The sequence below is a fragment of the Aaosphaeria arxii genome (genome assembly GCF_010015735.1).
Source record: "Aaosphaeria arxii CBS 175.79 unplaced genomic scaffold BU24scaffold_2, whole genome shotgun sequence".
Taxonomy (NCBI): Eukaryota; Fungi; Ascomycota; class Dothideomycetes; order Pleosporales; genus Aaosphaeria; species Aaosphaeria arxii.
The window spans coordinates 1,201,247-1,221,352 of record NW_022983475.1 but is presented as its reverse complement, the minus strand read 5'-3'; the positions used below and the strand labels follow the sequence as shown (position 1 = coordinate 1,221,352).

Genomic DNA, 20,106 nt, shown 5'->3' with positions numbered 1-20,106 from the left:
TGATTCTCTTCATTGGCGAATACCCCAATTTGCATTTGGCGACACATTTACTTTATATCGACCGTACCTCAAAGGAGGAATGGGCTTCTCATCTTTTTGGTTGGAAAGTCCATTTAATGGACGGAGCTCGAGGGGATACATTGGGGAATCTTTCCTTGTCTACTTTCCTCAAATGTTTGTCTATAGTCAGCCGCCTCGATTCCAAGCGACACCAAGTTTCCTCTGTCACCCCTTCACTGTTCCAACATCAAGCCTCACTAAATTGCCTTCTCCCTTTGTCTCTACTATGTCCCTCTCCTTGTGTTGCTATAGACCTGGTTTCTCTCCTTGTCGCTTCGTCATTGTATACCTGATTGTAATCATAATTCCGCTCGTCCCCGGATCCGGCATCACCCTTGTACATAATCTTCGGGGATTGCGCTTTGGCAGCAGCCCCGACGGTGGAGAGGGCGGTATTCCCTTTCCGACTTCTTCTTCTTCTATCTTGATACCACAGACCTTTTCCTGGCCGGACCGGACATGGGCGTCGCAGAACTCACTTGCCTCTCGAGATTGGCGCAAAACTTCTCCTATCCAGACTATCTCCTACTACCCCCAACTCTGTTTTATATATCAGAAAAATATCCTCTCCTATGTCAATACAGTCAAATCAAATAAAAAGCCAATTACGTCTCCCTCTCGGCGTCGTCGAAGAGCCAGGGGCGAGCAAAGAAGAAAAGAAAAACTTGTCCCTTGCTATGTAAACCTCCGTGATTCATGGTTCCCCTGTGCTTATTTGTTGTGAACTCTTAATCTTGTAGCTTGTTCGACGTGCCAGCTGTGGGAAGGAACTAACTATTGTGTACAGCTGACTACTCTAGAGTCTTTGCCAGCGCCGGTATACGCATGCACATACGCACATTGGCCGATAACCACACGGAGTTCGAGATTTAGAATAGTAGATATGCCATTTTAGTTGTATGGATATTGTCTATGTAGTAGGTACCTAGGTATGTATGTATATATACATGCTTCTACCATGCGTGATATGTCGTTATAAAGTGCCCTGCCCCATACCAGAAGACTCCGAAGACCCTGTTCGGTTTGACGCCTGAACCCAATGCAAATGCTGCTTTGTACTTATCGAATTCGTTTTTACCAATGATGCTCCTTCCTTTTCTCTATTGATTTCTCATGATTGATCGATTGACTGTCTGATTGGCATAGACGGAACTACCACCCTCCACCGATGGTGCTCGCCAGCCCAGCGACCCTCTCGACGTCGCTCTGTTTCTTCTTGCCGACGTCGCTCTCGACCTTGCGGTAGGATGTGTAGATCAGAGCCTGCTGGTCCACGCCTGTGATGTGCGACCAATGGGCCAACATATCGTGGATCCGCGATCTCGAGATGCCACCCACGACGTCGTCGTCTCGCTCGACCTGCTGCACAGGACTAGGACCATCCGCATCCTGCATTTCCCTGTCGCCATCGCCATCGACACCGGCTTCCGCCTCCGAACCCGAGAAATATGCCTCGTCGACCCTCGCCAACCACTCCTTCTGCTCCTGGGGCCCGGGTTTCGAAGGTAGTACCTCTCCATTCGCAACCTGCACACCCTCCATCGCCCGCACCTCCTCCACCTCCGTCACCTTGACCTGCCCGCCGCCGTTCGTGCACCCGCCAGGACACGCCATAACCTCCACGTACGCATAGTCCTTCACGCCCTCTCCACCCCCAGCGCCACCAGCTGCGCCATTGGGCCTACGCACGGCGCCCGTCCGCGCGCCCGGCATCTTGCTCGCCCGCGCGGGCTTGAGCCGCCGCACGAGGTTCTGGATGTTGCGGAACCCGTAGAAGCGGGCCATGCGGACGATGGTTTCGGGGCCCTGGGTGAGTGCGTACTCGACGACGTCGGCGTTGCGGCCGCGCGACACGGAGATCGTGGAGCCCGGGTGCCGCGCTTGGTAGGTTTGCAGAATGTGGTAGAGGTAGCCGCCTGAGGAGCCGGCGGCGGGACCGATTTGGTTCCTCGCGCGGGTGCGGGGGAAGAGGAAGGCGTCGAGTTTGGGATCCGGGAAGGGGATGCGGTGGGAGGTGGTGAGGGGGGTTCTCGGGAGGGAGGAGAAGTTGATTTCACGGGCGGCGGCGAGGTGGAGGAGCTCCCGCGCGGTGATGACGCAGTCTACGTCGCGGACTGGGGAGGAGGTTGTGGTGCTGTGGCTCGCGGGCAGCCAGGCTTCGGATGTGAGTTCGCTGCGGCTGGCTTCGAGTTTCTTGTCGAAGCAGGGCATGATGGCAAGGTGCCATATCTGGGAGGGGTCGATGTTGAAGCGCTGGCTCAGCACGGATTTGATGAGCGTACCAGTGAGGGCTTGGGGGGATTTCAGGCGCGAGAGGTGCGGGAGGACGTAAGGGTGTGTCTTCTCGGCGTAGCATATCCAGCCTGGACATGCGGATGTGAGGATGGGCTTCTTAGGGGTGGTGTCAATTGCGCCGTCTGCGTCGGGTATTGCGGCGGGGTGGGCGGTCGAAGGCGAAAGAGCGGTCGCAACCTCGTCTGCGGCGGCGACGAGGCATGCCTCCCGGAGGACATTCGTGTCGATGACCCAGGTAAAATCGCTGCCGTGTTGGCCTCCAGATCTCAGGCCAGAGGGTCCGCTCAGCAGTTGTGTGATCATGTTTCCCGCCTCCTCTTCTGATACCGACATTACAGCCGCCAGACTCGCTCTTGTCTGCGGGGAAACGCTCGCCACAAATAGTTTGCCTTCCGCATGGTTCCCATTTGTACAGTGACACACTCCATTGCATGCGGGCTTCGTCGCTACATCTTTTCCGTTCTGCGCAAGCCAGGGTGCCCGTAACGGCGTGTGTGAATCGAGGGTTGTGAGGACTTCTGTGTGCGATTGAAGAGACACCAGCACCGCTTCAGCCGACGTCACGCATCCCGAGCACGCGAGGCAATCTGTGAGGGAAATCTGTGCGGGGGGCGGTGGTTGTGCGGCCGCAACCTTATCTTCTGTCGTTACTTCGTACTCATTCTATAAGTTTGTCAGTCGCGCGCCGATGACGGCATTGGCAGGACGAGGGGCGCATACGATAGTTTCTTCCGGTTTCTGTACCGCCAATGTCTCTATGGGTTTTATGCAGGCGACACCGGGTGATATAAAGTCGTTAAGATCATCAGCCGAAAGTATGGCGCTCATTTTGAAGTGTTGGTAGTATGTTGAAGTGGCGAGGATATGGTGGGAGGGTGGGTATCTGTACGGAGGAGAAAATGGGAGAGTGATGTGATCGTCGGATCCTCGCCAGCGAAACAACAAAAGACGTGAAGCAGATAGAAAGGGAAGTAGAGGGTGAATTAAAGAGGGTTTATTAGAGTTTTGAAGAAAGTCATTTGTAATAGCATTAGAGGATTGTCATAGGAAAAGAAGATATCTATCTGGACCCTCCGCCCACACGAGACGTCTCTGCCTATCGATAAGGTCGCATTTCTCATCAGACAATTCCGCGGGCGGATCCGATCAATTTTTAGTCAAGTTATTCGAGTTGACCACGTGACGTTGCCTTACGTCGATCCCCCCCCTTGGGACTTGGACAAATCAATCTACTCCATGCAACTTCATATTGCGGCTCATGCATTTAGCCTGGTCTCGCAAAACAGAACAACATGGCCTCACATGAGTATATTCGCTCTGATCTCAAGGTCACACACATACTTGTGATGTCCACTTTTCGCTCATGGCGTCTACAATGCGACGCATCTCCATCGATACCCTCGGGATGACAGCTCCAAGGGGCATGTCGTTCAATCCAGTCAAGAGGAAGAGAAGGACGTGGTGGAATTCAAGACCCAGGCTGCTGGTTACTTGCATTTTCTTCGGCGTTTTGTACTGTTGGTTGAACTTTTCGACATCAGAAATCGTCATACCTGATGATTCGTTTGAATATCTGAAGGATGATAGTCTATCAGATATCATGAACTCCACGCTGGGGGTGAGCATAGCTATTTTACTTGCAACGATTCTTACACAATGCCTTTACAAACTTCGCAATACATAACATACGTCTATCAAAGTCATCTCACGAGACCAAGGCTGGATTACCGTGTGTACTAACATATCCCCAGTTCCAAAAGCTGCTCGTTCTAAATCTTCCCTTCCGCAGTGACCGGAGAGACGCAATCACGCTGGCAGCAGCAACCAGCAACATGAAGCTCGAGTTCGTAGACGGTGTGACCGGAGAATCTATTCGCGAAAGCGCATATCCGCCTCCAAAAGAGAACATCAAGCTCCCCGCCGGCATCCGTGGAAGCTGGCGAACCCACATGAACGCACTCCAGCGCGTGGTCCAAGAGAACCTCACTACGGCCCTGATCTTTGAGGACGACGTGGACTGGGACGTCCGGATCCGCCAGAACCTGCAGCGGTTCGCCCTCGCCAGCCGCTTCCTCTCCGAAAACAAGGAGACGCTATCCCACCACTCCAAGTACCCCTTAGAGAAGCTCAAGAACCCAGAGACCCCAGAGACAGGTTTCCACATCCTGTCCGAGAACGGCATCACGAGCGACCTCCCGACGATGCCCCTCGCCTCAGCCGCGCGCAAGAACCTCCAGTACAAAGGCAAAGGCTCCACAACCGGCGTCACGAGCCCCTACGGCGACCCCTCCCAATGGGACATCCTCTGGATCGGGCACTGCGGCGCCGGCTTCCCGCGCTACCCCCTCGACCCGCACACGAAGAAAACCGACGTGACCGCCTCGAACGTGATCCTCAAGCACGAGAACGACGCCACGGTGCCCCTGGGAAAGTACCTGAAAGCCCACCCCTTCCAATCCGTGCTCGACCCCCTCGCCCACGCCTACAAACCCCACACCCGCGTCTACCACCGCGCGTCCGGCGGCGAGCTGTGCACGGTCGGGTACGCGGTGTCGCAGCGCGGCGCGAGGCGGCTGCTCCACCAGTTCGGGATCAAGGACTGGAACGACATTTTCGACTCGGCGATGGGGCGGTGGTGCGCGTCCGAGGACCAGAAGTCGTCGACACCGGGCACGACTGCGAATCTAGTGCACGGAGGCGGTGACGGCAGCGCGGGGGGACAGAATCCGCTCGTGAGGTACGCGGGCGGCAAGTGGAATGTTAGGAGTAAGGAGCGCGTGTGTCTGACGAGCCAGCCGCCTATCTTCGCGCATCATCATCCTATGGATGGGGAGAGCGATATCGGGGGTCTGGGGGGTGGGTATGCGACCAAGTATGAGACGAAGTATCTTAGGCTGAGTGTACGCATGAACTTGGAAAGGATCGTGCAGGGGATCAAGAATTTGGTGGATCAGTGGCCGGATGAGGAGAAGGAGAAGGAGTAGGAGTAGGGGGGAGGTGGGGTTAGGTGTAGCTGTCTTTTATCATAAAAGTTGGTCTTCATGCATGCCATGTTCGACACTGTTGAAATCCCACTACATATCGCATTTCCGCAGACATGCTTCCCACCTTCGTGAAGTCGCTTGATCGTGAGCACATCACGCATATCTCACACATCACCCATCATCATTCAATATAGATACGCATTTGAGCGAACAAAACGACCTTGAGTATCCATTAAATTACCTACTGAAACCCTAGAGGCAAAAAGAAGACCAACCCGCCATACCCAAGAAAGGGGGAGTGGAAACTGGCCGAAGCCAAAGATGAACGAGTGACGAAATGAAGAAAGGACAAGGAGAGATAGTATGGAGGACTTTTTGGAGTGGAGTTTGTTTTTGTGCCGCGAGGCTGGTGAGTCTTTGGTATATATATAGATGTATGTTTTAAGGAAAGAAAGGAAGGAGAATGGGAAGAGGAAGAAGAAGGATCAAAGTTGACTGGCTGTTTGGGAGAGGTGATGATATGATGGTCTTGGTTGAGTGAGGTTGGTTCCCCGTTTTGATGGCGCAATTGGAGTGGGGATGGTTGATGTCTTTGTCTCCGAAATTTGAAGCGGGGCGGAATTAGATGGGCTGATGTGTGCGTGGAATATCCTTAGAGGACTGGACAGTTGTCGAATGATCCGAGAAGGTTGAGGTGGTATAGAAAGCGACCCAGGTCAGGCACATATCAAGTAGAGTGGAGAAGGAAGAAAGCACAGAACAACAGAGGACAAGAGTCAACCAAAGCTGAACACTAGGGAACGTTGTTTTCAAGAAAGAAGAGAGAAAAATGTACATTTTGTATAAAAAGGATCGAAAGAATCGGAATCATCTCCTAAGAGCTCTCGCTTGAACCCTGGTGGAATCTTCCTCTTGAAGAGTGTCTTGCTTTACTCTAGTAAACCACCACCACGAAGCGGGCTTCTCGTGGAAGACGGATTCCCTGTATGGAACCACCGCCTTTAGGCTCTTATCCAAAATTTCCTTCTCACATGCCCTCTTTTGAAGTAAGTGGATATCCACAAAAATGCAGAAGATGGAACGTAACGTCAAGAATAAACAAATGCTAAGTGAATACGTATGAAGTAAAGCTTTCAATGCATACAGATGGAGACGCACGAGTCAAGCTACCTGCCTCAGCAGGACAATCTAGACGGGTGGGTCCCCTTCTGTAGCCGCTGGAGAAGAAATCGATGAGCAAACTCGAAGGGTATCGACGGTTTATCGCCGCGAGGCGAAAGTCAGAAGTCTTTGAGATAGATAACGGAAGGAAAATGAAGGGATTAAATCGCTACGCTTTGCCACATGATGAATCCCGCTAAAGACATGACGGAGGATGGTACAAATGCTACGCTATGGACAGTGAATAAAAATTGATAATGATGATGTGAAAAGGGTAGTAATGAGATGTAAATGGCCGTTAAAGTCGTCTCAGTTTAATGAATATGTCGGAGTGAAAGGCAATTAACGTTGGGAGATAGGACACGACCGTAATGAGCGGCAAGAAATGCAAGTGAAATAGAGGAAGCTATTCGACTGCCCTATCAGATCATGGGCGTTTCGTAATTCTGGTATGCACCAGCCTGCAACGACTCCGGTGGCATGTTGGCCTTGATTTCCCTGGGGGTCCTGTAGAAGTGCTTCTCTTCCTCAGTCGGAGCTATGACTTGTTCCATTGGCTGAGGGACGGGGGGAGGGGGTGGCGGAGACAGATTGTTGAGTTGCCTCTCGTTGTTGCCTTCGATAGGCGACATGGCAGAGTTTGAACGTGGGAACGAGAACTCAGGGATACTCTCGTAAGGAGCAATGTTGCTGTCCTGGCGAACTGGTGGCGACTTGGCCCGCGAGCGACTGGTGCTGCGCATGCGATCGGTGACGCGCTTGAAAGTCATGCCGATGTTCTCACTGACACTTCCGCGGCCACGACGATGAGACATTGGCGAAGTAGTGGTAGCGGGAGGGGAAGTCACAGGTGAGGCGACTGGTGAGGTGGTCTCCTGCGCCTCTCTCTTGGGCTCTTCGTCGATGGCAATGTTGATCACACCCAGACTACCTTTGCGGCCGTGTTCAAAGATTGGAGGCGGAGGCGGAGGCGGAGGACCGGCGAGATGCTGCAGCTCTGCTAGTAAGGGTGGATCAACGTTGGCATTGCTGTCTGCTTCGACAATGACGACTTGGCTCTCAGAAATGGTTTCGTCGATGCTGGCAGTGATGGGAGGAGGACTGATGCGCTTGTAGTTTGGCGGTGGGAAGAGGTCCGGAGAAGTATTCAACCGCGCATGACCTCGTTGACTGCTCAACGATCCTCGCCTGCTCGAGGAGTAGATTGGTGACATGTTTGGCGTGGTACTGACTGGTGAAAAATCCTTGGGCGGTGCTGAGGCAGAACGGATTGGACCAATTGGTTGGCCGAAGGTGGTCGAAGGCAAAAGGGGTCCCAAATCATCTTGGGATTCTTGAGCTCCCTGAACGATATGATGGTCAGGGATCGTAGGAACTGCAGGAATATCATTGTCATCGCTAGGATCCGCACTCATATAGCGGGGATGGCGCATTGCACGAGGGTTGGCCGGCAGTCCGATGGGCACAGAAGTCGTCGAGGTGGCGCCAAGAGCGAGCTTGTTGGTAGGGGAATACTTCTTGGAGATTTCTGGATCGGCGGTATGGCTGCGTTGGATAGGATCACGATATGAGGTTGCCATGAGCAGTTCTGGGGATTCGGCAGTGTAAGCACGTTCAGTCAAGGTGGGCCGTAAAGAGTACTCCCCGGGTAAGGGAATGAGGGGTGCTGAAGGGCGACGAGCAAGAGACAGGCGCCGCTCCTCCAGTTCTTTCTGGGCCAGCTCTCGACGGGACATGGTTGTGAGCCTAGATCTAGCAGACATATTTGATTGTCGTGATTGCGGCCTGCTTTCAGGAACCCGCTCCGAAAAGAGCTCTGGAGATGGCTCAGGCAAGTTTACGCGTGTGCGACTGCTTTCACGAAGGCTGGATGGCGCCTTTCGACTCACCGAACGCTCACGAGGCACACGGCGGTCGGGCGATTGCTCACGCTCGCGACGAGAGCTCATGCCGCGCTCAGCAGCACGGCGACTCTGGCTTCGGTGACGTGGACGAACGGGCTCATAATCCTCCTTTGGCTCGACCTCCTCCTCTCTGAACATAGGTTCTGGAGATCCTGGAGATCGCATCGCTGATGTATTACCGCGCGTGGAACTACGTCCACGGTCCTCAGCTGGACGCCGACTCGAGGGCCGACTGGTTGCTCGGCTGCGGGCACGAGTTGTCCGTTCGGGAGACTCTGGGCGTCTCGCTGTCTTCGACGACGATCTCGCCTTACTCAAGCCAGTTCTGGCGCGGCTCCTGCTGGTACGGAAGCTGGCCACTGACTCTGTAGCAATTGGCGAGACAACATCTTTGTAGTATCTCTCATCATCGAACTCTGCGGCTGGTGCTTCTTTGATCACAGAATTGACACCGGCATCCTCGGGCGACATGGGTACAGGGGAGGATGGGGAGCGTTTGGCAGGTCGAATGTAGCGAACGTCACCCCGACCTCGGGAAGACTGCGAAGCCTCGCGAGTACGGCTGCGAGTTCGGTTCGCAGTACGGCTGCTGGTTCTGGGCTCGGTGCGAGAGGCTGTCCGGGGCTCAGTCTTGGAGTTGGCACGCGTTCGAGCGTAGTGGTTTGCTTCCTCGAGACTGCTGATGTAGTTGTCGATGCTGCGAGCTTTCGAGCTCTTCATACTGCTATCCGTGAGAGGTGGACTGAGGTTGCTTTCGTATCCGGTAGTTGGCGCTTGTTCTTCGACGGTCTCATGCATCTCAATGAACAGGTTTTCTGGCTTGCGGGTTCGTGAAGCTTCGCGCGACTGTGCCCGTTTGTTCAGGTTCTCGAAGATGCCGGCAGCTGGAGAGGGCATTGCTTCTTTGAGCTGAGGGGCTTGGTATGTGGCTGCAGAAAGAAGGACATCCTTGGGAGCCTCGGGGACAGCTGGCCGCTGCATCGAGAATGGCAATGTCTCAGCTTCACGCCCAACATTGTCGACAGCTGTCGCTGGAGCGGATCCCATTCGCTGTCCACGATCAGGCACAGCAAGAGCGGCGAGAGCCTGGTTGTTGGTGAATCTGTCTGGGTCATTCCGAGACGGCATTCGCTTTCGCCTGTATGCACCGGGAGTGGCAGTTCTTGCAGAGGACGGCTCGCGGTTAACCGCTCTACCCCACGGTGTCCGATTGCCTGATGGGCTTAACGCAGATTCAGCGATCGGAGTGACTCCATGGTTCATTGGCGTCTGCTCATCATCATCGGGAACCAACTGCTGTGGCTGGGGTCCGTGGCCGAAATCGGTGACGAGTTTAAGGGAACCCATCTTAGCCATGACACGGCTGCTTGGTCCGCTGGGAGGTGAAAGAGGAGGGCTGAGCTGGGACCCAAGAAGCGCCTGCTTCTGTGCAGAGAAGACAGCATCTTGGGCTCGGGGGGAGAACCAAGGCTCGGAGGATTCCACGCCTGTGCAAGAGAAGCACTTCAAAGCTAGTTCTGGCTTGCCATGTGACACGGCAGCCTCTCCCCATTGCCTTACCAGATATGACTGCCTCTGCCAGTCGGTTGGGAAAATGAGGCAGGTAAGGAGCACCGCCTCCATGTAGTATTTGCGAGAAACATATACTTCCACTGCATCATTGTGCTCACCAAGTCCAAGGAGAATTGCCACCGCAGGATGAACATCGCCCTTCTCAAGGAGACGCTGAACAAAAGCCTCCCCAACCTTCTTCTGAGAATCCTGACCCATGGAACTCAAAGCGAGCAACATCCAATCGGAAGAGGTCATAGACTGCGATCCGACCATCGAGGCCATGAGGTCAGCACCAGAATCGCCCAGCCACTTCGATAGAAGCACAGCTGCAGCCGAGCCAGGAGCATGTCGTGCCACTATCATAGTTAGTTCAAAACTTTCAGTATACGTAAGGGTACACTCACACTCATCACGGACAAGTTCATCGATGTCGTTCTCCCAGCCAAAGACAACCTTGAGCATGTTTTGACGAAGAGTATCTGGAGTTCGTGCAGGACCGAGGTTCGAGTTTCTGTAAGGAACGTCGCTGAGCCGAGCTTTGGTGAAGGGAAAGAGGTCCATGTCTTTTAGGGATGGGGCTTCATCGGGACTGCGTAGGACCTCCTTTCGCAAAGCAGATGACCCATAGCGAGAAGAAGCTGCCGAGGATGTGGAACGAATAGAAATACTCTCACGCGATGTGCCTGCAAAAGAGGATTGACCAGCCGAGAAGACTGTCCCAGTCTTCTGAGAGTGGCCGCTTCGCACTGATCGGGAACCGTGGCTTGGCCTGTCGTAGCGGTACCTTGGGGCACGCTTTCCTCCCGACGAGTGCGAGCTCTGTGAACTTCGGCTTGACTGTGGACTCAAGGGAGCTAGACGATCTCGTCTTTCCTCCTCTAGTTGATCCATTTCTTGAGCAATCCTCTGCAATGGAGACATGACAGCACCTTCGCCCTCACTGCTCTCGGACTCGATCAGCATCTGTGCCGTTGATCGAATGGGATGGGCAGAAGAAGAAGCTTCAGCAGCCTTCTTCTTTTCATCTAGAGAATTAGGTGGAGATGGGGGTGTGTTAGCGGGGGGATGTTGAATGTTGGCGACGAGCGATGGCAGGCCGCTTGGGTTCAAGTCGTATTGTTGGATAGAGTAATTACGGCCCATGGTAAAGAGGGTCGCGGTAGGTCCGTAATTAGTGATAGCAATGATGCTATCGACAATGGGGACACTCTCGTATGTTACTCTCTTTGTTCGCACATCCCACGAGCATGTTTGCCTAGAGATGGTGAGTTATAGTCAGCATCGTGATGTGCGAGGCGGGGTGATAGGAGGCAAAGACGTGATGCTGGGGAGCCGTGGGATATTTAAGACATGACATACCCTTCTGTATACTGGATGATACGTCCGTTTTTAGACCATGCAAACCAGCATGGGCCCGGCTCTCTTTGCTCCGATCTGTTCAAGATGCGTATGACGCATGGTGAGTCGCCGGAGTGGGCTTGCTTTGGAACACTCCACACACGCAAATCTCCATCCGAAGCTTGGGCAGCCAGCATCTCTGACTTCTGCTTCGATGAGGACCCATGCCACGCCAAGCCACTGATAGGGGAAGGGGTCCTGGGTGTGGTGAGGGTGTGAAGAATAGTAAATGATGGTTGCAGAGTTGCAATGAGGATTGAGCCATTGAGGTATCTGGATCCATTAGCGCTTGCCAAACACTGAGGAATAGCGTTGAATTATTCACCCAATTGCGAACGTCCTGCAATCTGCTGCTGGAGCCAATGCTGTGATGGGATCGAAAATCGTCCTAGCCGAAAGATGCTCGGACGTTTGAGGCTCAAAAAGAATCACGTTTCCTTGGGCATTTCCTGTGGACTATGATTAGCACCAGGGAAGGCCAATTTTTGAGGCGACTCCGTACCAAATGCTACATTTCCGTTTCGCATCCAAGAGGCAACTCGGATTTGTTCGTACGATGCGAATCTGGCGACTTCCTCGCCAGTGAGGAGATCCCACACTATCGCCGTGCTTCCAGCATCGTAGCTCACCACCAATCGGCCAGCGCCGCGGTCGCTGACATTGTCGACTGATATCCAGGAAATGTCCTCACGATGGCGCTCAAAGCGGCGCTCAATCGCCAATGTGTCGTGATGGAGGCAGTAGATGACATTGCGCAAAGCGTAGAGCAGGAACGATGCGGTCGCGGCGCATGGCTCGAATGCGAATTCTTCGCTCCCCGGTGTGATGCTTGGAGTAGGTGGCTTCATGTCTGTATTGGAGCGGACGGACGAGCCCCTCGAGGCCGACCGTTGTCTGGCCATATGTCCAGTAGACATGGCGGGCGAGCCTATGGACTGAGAGGGTTGAATTGTCAGTTTAGAGTTCCGCAACAGCAACGAGATCTCTCATAGTCTGGTCTGGTAGTATTGATCTCTTGCTGGTGCTTGGTGAAATTGTCCTGAAAGTCTGAAACTCTTGACGGGATCTCTCACATGCGCACAAACACAGACACACGCGAGGGAGGAGCAGGACGAGGGAGAAGGCGGACGTTATCGATTAAGGCTTGCTTGCTTGACGCAGGAGCACATTCGAGAAGGGTGTTCTGGTTCTCAGGGGAAATACCGAAGGGAAGAGACATGAAACTGAAGAGAGTGTGCGGAGAATTGTGAACTCACAGCAACGTGCGCGCTTAACACAGACGTAACGAGGAAGCTGTACAGTACAGTACGTTGTGCTTTTTGGCCCCGCCCTGGGTGACTAGGGTAGTGGAGGTCGGCGGCAAGACTGCATGCGCCCGCGTGAGAAGGGATTGGGTATGCTCGAGGCTGTCTGGAAGGGACTGAAATATGAGGCCTGAACCGTGGAAATATGCAACAGCTGAAGAGACAGACGGGCAAACAAACACGCACGGAGAAGGAGGAGAAGAGGAAGAGGAGGAGAGAGAGGAGAGAAGAGAGGTTAGGAATTGGGGAAAAAAGATGTGGTAGAGGAGTAGATGCGGAGGTTGGTAGGACGGTGGTGGTAGTAGTAGTAGTAGTAGTATGTAGTAGGTTGGTTGGTTGGTAGGGTAGAGCAGGGTAGAGTGACAGGGATGATAGCTAAGGTAGGGTAGAACAGGGTTGGGTTGCGGTAGGGGAAAAAACAGAGAGAGAGAATGAGAATGAGAATGAGAATGAGAATGGGAAGAGAAGGAAGAAGGGAAGTAACTAGACTAGGGAAAGGAAGGTGTGGGCAGAGTGTGGGATAGCTATTGCAGGTGTGGGTGGGAAGGATTGAACCTATCAAAGTCGGGCGCTTAATGGGAAGAGATGCAGGACGGATTGATATTGCTCAGAATAGATAGTCAAATGTCGGTCGTCCATACAGGCAGATTTATCGAGGCACTCGAGGGTTCCGGGATGAGGGAGGGGAGGCCCTAGGGGACCACTCGAGAACCCGGAACATACAGCAATGAGGCGTCAAGGAAACGGCCGGGGTGGACAAATGGTGGAAGGACTCGAGGGAGGGATGTACGGTGGTAGGGATATGGATGCCAGAATGGATCAGAGAGTCTACGCAGTGTATTCATTTGCTGGCATGATGGAAACGAGAAATGGATCGAATGAATCGAACGGATTGAGATGGACGAACCAAGAGTAGGTTACAGACAGTGTAGTGTAGTGTAGTGCAGCCGAACGAGAGCATGATGGGAGGCTTAATGGGGCTTGCTGGGGGGCTTACTAGGGTTAGATGAGAAGAGCATGTTAGCACATGGACTGGCACATACGGATAGGAAGGATTGCCAGTGTTCGATGGTTACGGGAGTACTCTGTACGATAATCATGAGTTACTGGAAGAATTGAGGGAGTTTGAGTGAACGGACAATTAGTTAGTATGTTAATCGGTATGCTGGTCGTAACTTGGCGACCGTGAGGGAGAGATATGGTTGGCTGGCGAAGCGCTGGGTGCCTGCATGGTGATTGATGAAGTTAACGAAATATAACTGGGGTCGGGTTCTGGGGGGGGGGCGGAAGTACACACTGCAGTAACAAGACAGACAGTTAGTTAACTTAATACTTGTTAGTTTAGAGAGAGAAAATGGAGACGAAGACACCAGACGGACGAGTTAGACGAATAAACGAAGGGGAGAGTAAGGAAAGTAACAGGTTAAAGGTTATGGAAAACTCCATCTTGCCCTTCTGATTGGTCCATTGAGAAGTGACTAGTTGCAAGCCCATCACACCAACGAGCAAATCATCACGACGGGCCGTCCGCTTGCTATTTTAATACCAAACAACCATTATCACCATCCCATATAAACCCTCCCCTACTACAACCAATCAACCATACCATCCCATTATTGTCTTGACTCTCCCTCTATCCCGTCAATCTATCTACTACCTATGACTCTGATGAGATAACTACAAGAATAACTACGGAGTACTAAGCAACTAACCAACGAACCTAAGCACATCACACTGCTTCTACCGAGTACTAGTACATACACTGCACTGCTATTCGTATCCACATAAAACAGTCAAATCCATCTCGAACCAACTCGCCCAATCGCACCCAACATACACACAAGTCATTCCATCCCTATACCGACATTTGACATGACAATTAACCCTCCAGTTCCCAATCACACACAATCACGCACTTCAGGGCACGGAAAGAGCATTGCCCGGCCTCGCTAGCATCATCTACCTGCACTAGTAGCGACCACCCAGCCCATCCATTATGTATATCAGACCCCATCACTGCGCTCATCCTCGCCCGTCCGCGGTTTATTTTTGCTTCCACCGACCCCCAATAAGCCAGTCCAGTCTCCAGAAGTCATTCGACCATTGCGCCATCAATCCATCATTCCACCATTTATTCACCTCAATATTCAATGCAAACGGCAAGCCCTCGCTCGCCCACTCTGTTGTCATGTATCGCCCCAAAGTGAAAGCGAATCCTTCTCGCGACTCCATGTTCATCGACCGTTCTGCCTCTTCGATTGGTCTCCGCTCGCGGCGCGTTGGGTGGCGCTCTTCGTCCGTGTGTAGGGAGGTACCTCTACATCTCTCTGATCTGTGCACGCCCTCGCTCTGTGGTCTTCGCCGCTGAGGTGCGGCGGACCTTTCCTCCCTCCCTTCCCTTCCCTCCCCGCCGCATAGCGTCATTTGTGCGCCAGAGCGATATAGGATGATCGATGGACTGACTGACCCTTTTCTCTGTCCCTCTGGCAGAGTCGGACCGGGGAAGGAGGCCTCCTGATTTCTGTGTAGTACAATACTCGTCCTTGGACAGGGAAGTACATTAGCATGCAACACAAAGCTAGGTACAATTGCTTGGTGTAGTACAGCTACAGCTACTTGTTGCTCGTTGCAGCACTGACACGATCCAATTCACCACCCCCTACCCTGGTCTTTCATCAACCATGCCCTGACCGCTAGCATGACGTGGGAGAGCCCGCAACTATGGACCTTCCGGTGCGGACGCAGACGATCCGAATGGTAGCTGAGGGCGTACAGCCCCAAATCATCCAGAAAAGAAGACATACTCTTCGGTTTGGACCCCTCGTCTGCTTGTCCTCCGTCACACGTAACTCCGTATCTTCATGTAGGTACATATGTATCGCATCTATCATGAACGCGCATACCCGCATTCCCCGTGGCCGTGGCCGTGAACGGAGGAACGCAACCCAGATCTCAGCCCCAGAGAAAGGGCGGGGAACAACAGGGTGAGATTCGAGATAGTTAGATAAGATACTCCGTCCGCAGAGAAACTTGACCTATACCTATGCCTACATACGGAGTATTACAGCACTCGACAAACACTTACGGAGTAGACCAACTCCACTACGCCCACAACGTAGATAGACGCATGCATGTCTCTGGCTCAAGGCTCAAGACTGCGGAAGCGAGCGAGAAACTGAACATGAGAGGGCCCACAAATGCCCGCACTTGCTACCGTGCCGCACGCCTTTTCCTGAACCCCCAATCGCAGATCGACGAAGCTTGGACTGCTGTATGTACATGTACATACATACATAGGCATACATGCCAACTTACATACATAACTACTTACATATTGAACTCGGACGGTATGTGCAATCCATCTATGCTCCATGTAAGTCACACCTGCGGAAGGGAGCTCAGTGGTTCAGTGCTTGCCAGCATCGCCATGCCGGTCGTACTAATAGGAACAACCGTATATTGCTTCGACCCTGGATGCATTCCCGCCCCGTCCATCGAATATGATCAATTCCCACATCCCCATCTCTCTTATTTTCTGTCTCTCTCCTGCAGGGGGGAGCGGGTTAGACAATGCGACGGGACGCGCAGAAGACCTAAAAGAAACCTTATCGCGTGAAGAAAAAAGGTTTTGTGTGAACATAGCATGCGCTTGTGCCTTGTACGGTGTGCCCGAAGTTCGAATGACCACCTTAGTCGATAGTAGTAGTTGAATTTTGGGACGGGTTCGTATAATACTGTGCAGTGTGTACGGAGCAGTTACTCGATGGTGCGCATGAGAGCGAGGAGGTTTACAGTTAAGTGCGGTCCCAGCAGTAAGGTATCACACATTTTTGCTTTTTTCCATCACCCCCAACGGAAAATGTTCACACATGGGCAGGGCAGGCTATGGAAAATGCGGTGCGCTTTGTTCCCATTGATTGATTGATTGACCGACCTGTTCGACAACAATAGACAATGCTGTCAATTGTTAAGCGCCCGCACTAAAGTTGTGAAGTCAAAACTTCATGAACCTTCATGCAGACAATTGATGCCCTCGAGAGAGATCATCACTTCTTCTTTCTCTTGCTGGGGCTTCAGTCGCATCGCATCGCGTCGCATCGCATCGCATGCTGTCTCCCTCTCCTCCTCCTGTTCCCCTCATCTAGACGACCCTTTTGATCCCCATGTCTCCCCCATAATCCATGCCTCATGCAAGAACCCCCCGGTCCCCATCCTCGTCCCTCGAAATCCTTCATCCATTTCCACAAACGAAATCCCTGCTCCCCATCCCCATTTACCAGAACAGAACCCATCACATCCCATCCCATCCCATCCCCCATCGTGTAGCCTCGAACCCCACCCCACGTCTCTCCACGCTTGCCTGTCTCTGTCTCGACTCTCATGTCTCTCGACACCACCACTAGCTACCGTCACAATCCAAGACAGTTCAGAACTGTAAGGGATGCGGCAAACCGAGACAACAAACCCAACAACCCATACCACAACCGCCACCACCACCACCACCACCTCTCCGGCGCTCTACCGTCCACCCATCCATCCACAAGAAAAAACGCCCATTCTAGAAGCCACCGGCATTTTTTTTTCCCTCGAAGCGAAACCTAAACCTCGCGTGCATGTATCTCGAGGGACCAGATTTTCCCCCTCTCCTTCTCTCTACTATACCTATTTCCCTTCTCGGCATGCATGCACGACATTCATCAATCACAACACTAACAAGAATTACAGAATATACCAGACAAGAAGGAGGAGGAGGAGGAGACATAGTATGGAGAATATCAATCCAACTTTCCTGATCCTCAGGCAACAACAACAACAACAACAACAACCGCACTGAACGCCCCCAGGCCCCCGGCCCCCGTCCTCGTCCTTCATGAACATACACCCCCCAAACCCATCGTCCCTCAATTTCCCAAGAACCATAAGTGAACACATGTATGTTCCCGTAGTCCGTATGCAGGGAGGCACCACGAGGGAATACATGTGGTACAGTATAGTAGATAGACGGATGCCTACTTATGCTATTTATCCAGTCCTCTTTGTCCTGCCCCTTTCTTTCGATATAGGTTCATACGGGTAAGGCTCAAGAGGACGGGGGAAGATGCAGAAGACTGAGGGGTATCTGTTTATCCCCCCCTTCCCTACAAGATAGAATCACGTAGAAGTAGAAGGGGGGGAAGATGGGAGTAGACTAGGAATCAGTGTCTATCCGATTCCCCTGCTTCACTTCTCTTGCAGTCCTGCTGCTCGAGCTTAGTTTCACACGCCGATGTGCGGAGTACAGATGGAGGTAAATAGATATCGGTGACTTGTGATATACGTGTGTACATATGTAGATGAATCATCCCATGCACGAATTACATATTCTAATGTACAGAGGATGGTGGGTATCGATGATTCGTGATTTATATTCATCTATACTCCGTACATTCTACATAGGCTGGCCTGCCCGAGCACTCGGAAGTAAACGTATTGACAGAAGGTATGATATGTTGGGTTGGCCATGTATCTTCCATACCCGAACAGCTGTTTCACGATACAAATGAACAGATAAGGTGTAGTTACCTGCCCACAAACGTCTCCAAATGTACAGTCATAGACATGAATAGGTAGCAGAATCAACCCACTCTCCGTAGCACAGATATAGATACATACCTCCCCACCCGACCCTACCCTACCTACAAACAATCGTACGACTATTCCGTACATGTATGTACATATATGTACAAATATGGAACTCGAGGTCAGGAAGTCGGAAGCAGATGACCTGGATTTTGAACTGGCCGACTGATAGTTTCACGAATCGACACTCCCATCTGAATTAACTTCACTGTATTTTCCAACGAGTACGGTGTACTCCGTAGTTGAACAGCCTACAAGCTCTGCGAATGTACGGAGTACACACTGTCGTGGGCATAAGAAACTTGAAGGCAGGTAACTCGACATGTCTGCCTACACTCTGTTCATATCTTGGAGCACACAGTCGTACATACAGTGACACAAGGACAGGTACTCCGTCCAGATACGTACATGTACATACCCATGCACCCAACTATACCTAAATTCCATGTACATATACATACAAACACGCACATATGTAGACGGAGCATGGGCTTGACAAGTCAGAAGCAGGTAACTTGAATATCAGACTAGTCGCCTGCTGGATTTACGTATCGATACTTCCATACCCGAACAGCTGTTTCACGGTATCATTTAACGGGTAGGTAGTTGAACAATCTTAAAGCTCTACAAATGTACAGAGTACATACTGTCGTGGGCATAAGGATACTAGAAGGTAGGTAACCTGACATACTTACTCCGTACCTACCCTTTCTTTGTTCATACAGTGATACGTACAGTGACACAAGTACCGGTACTCGGTACTTCGTACTCCATAACGAATACGTACAAGAACGGGTACAGGTACATACCTCCCCACCCGACCATACCCACGAACCCATGTACATCTACATGTAGTTACATACATGCACAAGTACGTAGCATGAGCACGAGAACTCGGAAGCATGTGACTTGGAACCAAGACTGTGTTTCTATTTATGGAGTCTTGAGACGATCCACACTCCGTGTACACGATCACCATGCCCCTTTGGGGTACCCGCGGCTAGGGAAAGAGTGATAAACTCAATCGTGTGGATGTGTGCTTCGTACGTACATACGGCGCGCATGGACATGTGCATCACAGGACGAAGGGAAGGGGGGTGGTACAATAGGACATGAGTTACGCATACCTACCTGGTAGGTACCGAATATAGCATTGAGAGGATTGAAATGAGGTCCAGGCTCGGTCGCCTGACGGAGATTTCATGACCTTGGGCCTCATTTCGTAGATTGTAATTTGGTGGTGATTTGTTGACGTTGATGTTCATGCGTTGCGTCGGGCGGACGAATGAGGTTGGGAGGATGGATGGTCATGTGGTAGCGGGTTCATGGTATCACATTTCACGATAACGCGTCGTGATTTGCCTGGGGGTACGTACCCCGTGTACATGATTCCATCGTGGGATTCATGTAGCTGTTCCAATAGCATAGAAGGGGGATAGTGTGGAGAACGAGATGTGAGGCTGTCGGGCGCATCGTGGTGACGAGCAGTGGTCGTGCATTTGATTATCGATTGGGCAGGCGATGTCACTTTTAGCTTCTGCCCATGCACAGTCGTTATCCATCAGAAAACGATAAACGCCCCAATCGCGACATCGAGGCGAGAAAGAATATGGGATGAATGGGTTTTGCGGGACCGCACACGGCACAGGAAGCGGCAGTGACATTTACATCACAAGTGCGAAGAGCCGACGGCACGAGGTAGTCGGCGACAAACGGCTTTCGCGCGTAACTCGACATATTATTGTCAAGGCTGCGAATGATAACTACGCAGAATCAGATACGCGCTGGAGGCGTCGTTGGAAGTCCTCATTCAGGTAGTCGGCAAGT

At 52.2% G+C, this 20,106-nt stretch overlaps 4 protein-coding genes across 4 annotated transcripts; 2 read left to right on the top strand and 2 right to left on the bottom strand.

Annotated features, from left to right (window-relative positions):
- Nucleotides 1-947: 947 nt before the first annotated feature.
- Nucleotides 948-3,450, bottom strand: BU24DRAFT_364295 (iron hydrogenase). The gene is made up of 2 exons (XM_033524239.1): nucleotides 3,076-3,450; nucleotides 948-3,018 (listed from the first exon to the last, which is right to left on the bottom strand). The coding sequence occupies exons 1-2, from the start codon at nucleotides 3,181-3,183 to the stop codon at nucleotides 1,213-1,215; spliced, it is 1,914 nt and encodes a 637-aa protein (XP_033387278.1). The 5' UTR covers nucleotides 3,184-3,450; the 3' UTR covers nucleotides 948-1,212.
- Nucleotides 3,451-3,592: 142 nt separating this feature from the next.
- Nucleotides 3,593-5,458, top strand: BU24DRAFT_418509 (glycosyltransferase family 25 protein). The gene is made up of 2 exons (XM_033526998.1): nucleotides 3,593-3,973; nucleotides 4,107-5,458. The coding sequence occupies exons 1-2, from the start codon at nucleotides 3,956-3,958 to the stop codon at nucleotides 5,337-5,339; spliced, it is 1,251 nt and encodes a 416-aa protein (XP_033387277.1). The 5' UTR covers nucleotides 3,593-3,955; the 3' UTR covers nucleotides 5,340-5,458.
- A 1,464-nt stretch (nucleotides 5,459-6,922) lies between these two features.
- BU24DRAFT_342511 (uncharacterized protein) lies at nucleotides 6,923-12,273 on the bottom strand (the record flags this gene model as incomplete). The annotated part of the gene is made up of 5 exons (XM_033523321.1): nucleotides 6,923-10,314; nucleotides 10,363-11,213; nucleotides 11,318-11,629; nucleotides 11,682-11,805; nucleotides 11,859-12,273. The coding sequence occupies 5 exons, from the start codon at nucleotides 12,271-12,273 to the stop codon at nucleotides 6,923-6,925; spliced, it is 5,094 nt and encodes a 1,697-aa protein (XP_033387276.1).
- A 4,709-nt stretch (nucleotides 12,274-16,982) lies between these two features.
- On the top strand, nucleotides 16,983-17,962 carry BU24DRAFT_418507 (uncharacterized protein). The gene has a single exon (XM_033526997.1). It carries the CDS (start codon nucleotides 17,102-17,104, stop codon nucleotides 17,492-17,494), a length of 393 nt encoding a protein of 130 aa, XP_033387275.1. The 5' UTR covers nucleotides 16,983-17,101; the 3' UTR covers nucleotides 17,495-17,962.
- Nucleotides 17,963-20,106: the final 2,144 nt, after the last annotated feature.

Coding starts and splice junctions, on each gene's coding strand:
- BU24DRAFT_364295 (XM_033524239.1), bottom strand. CDS start 3,183: ATGAGCGCCATACTTTCGGCTGATGATCTTAACGACTTTATATCACCC. Junction 3,019..3,075: donor AGAAACCGGAAGAAACTATC/GTATGCGCCCCT, acceptor ACAAACTTATAG/AATGAGTACGAAGTAACGAC.
- BU24DRAFT_418507 (XM_033526997.1), top strand. CDS start 17,102: ATGCGGCAAACCGAGACAACAAACCCAACAACCCATACCACAACCGCC.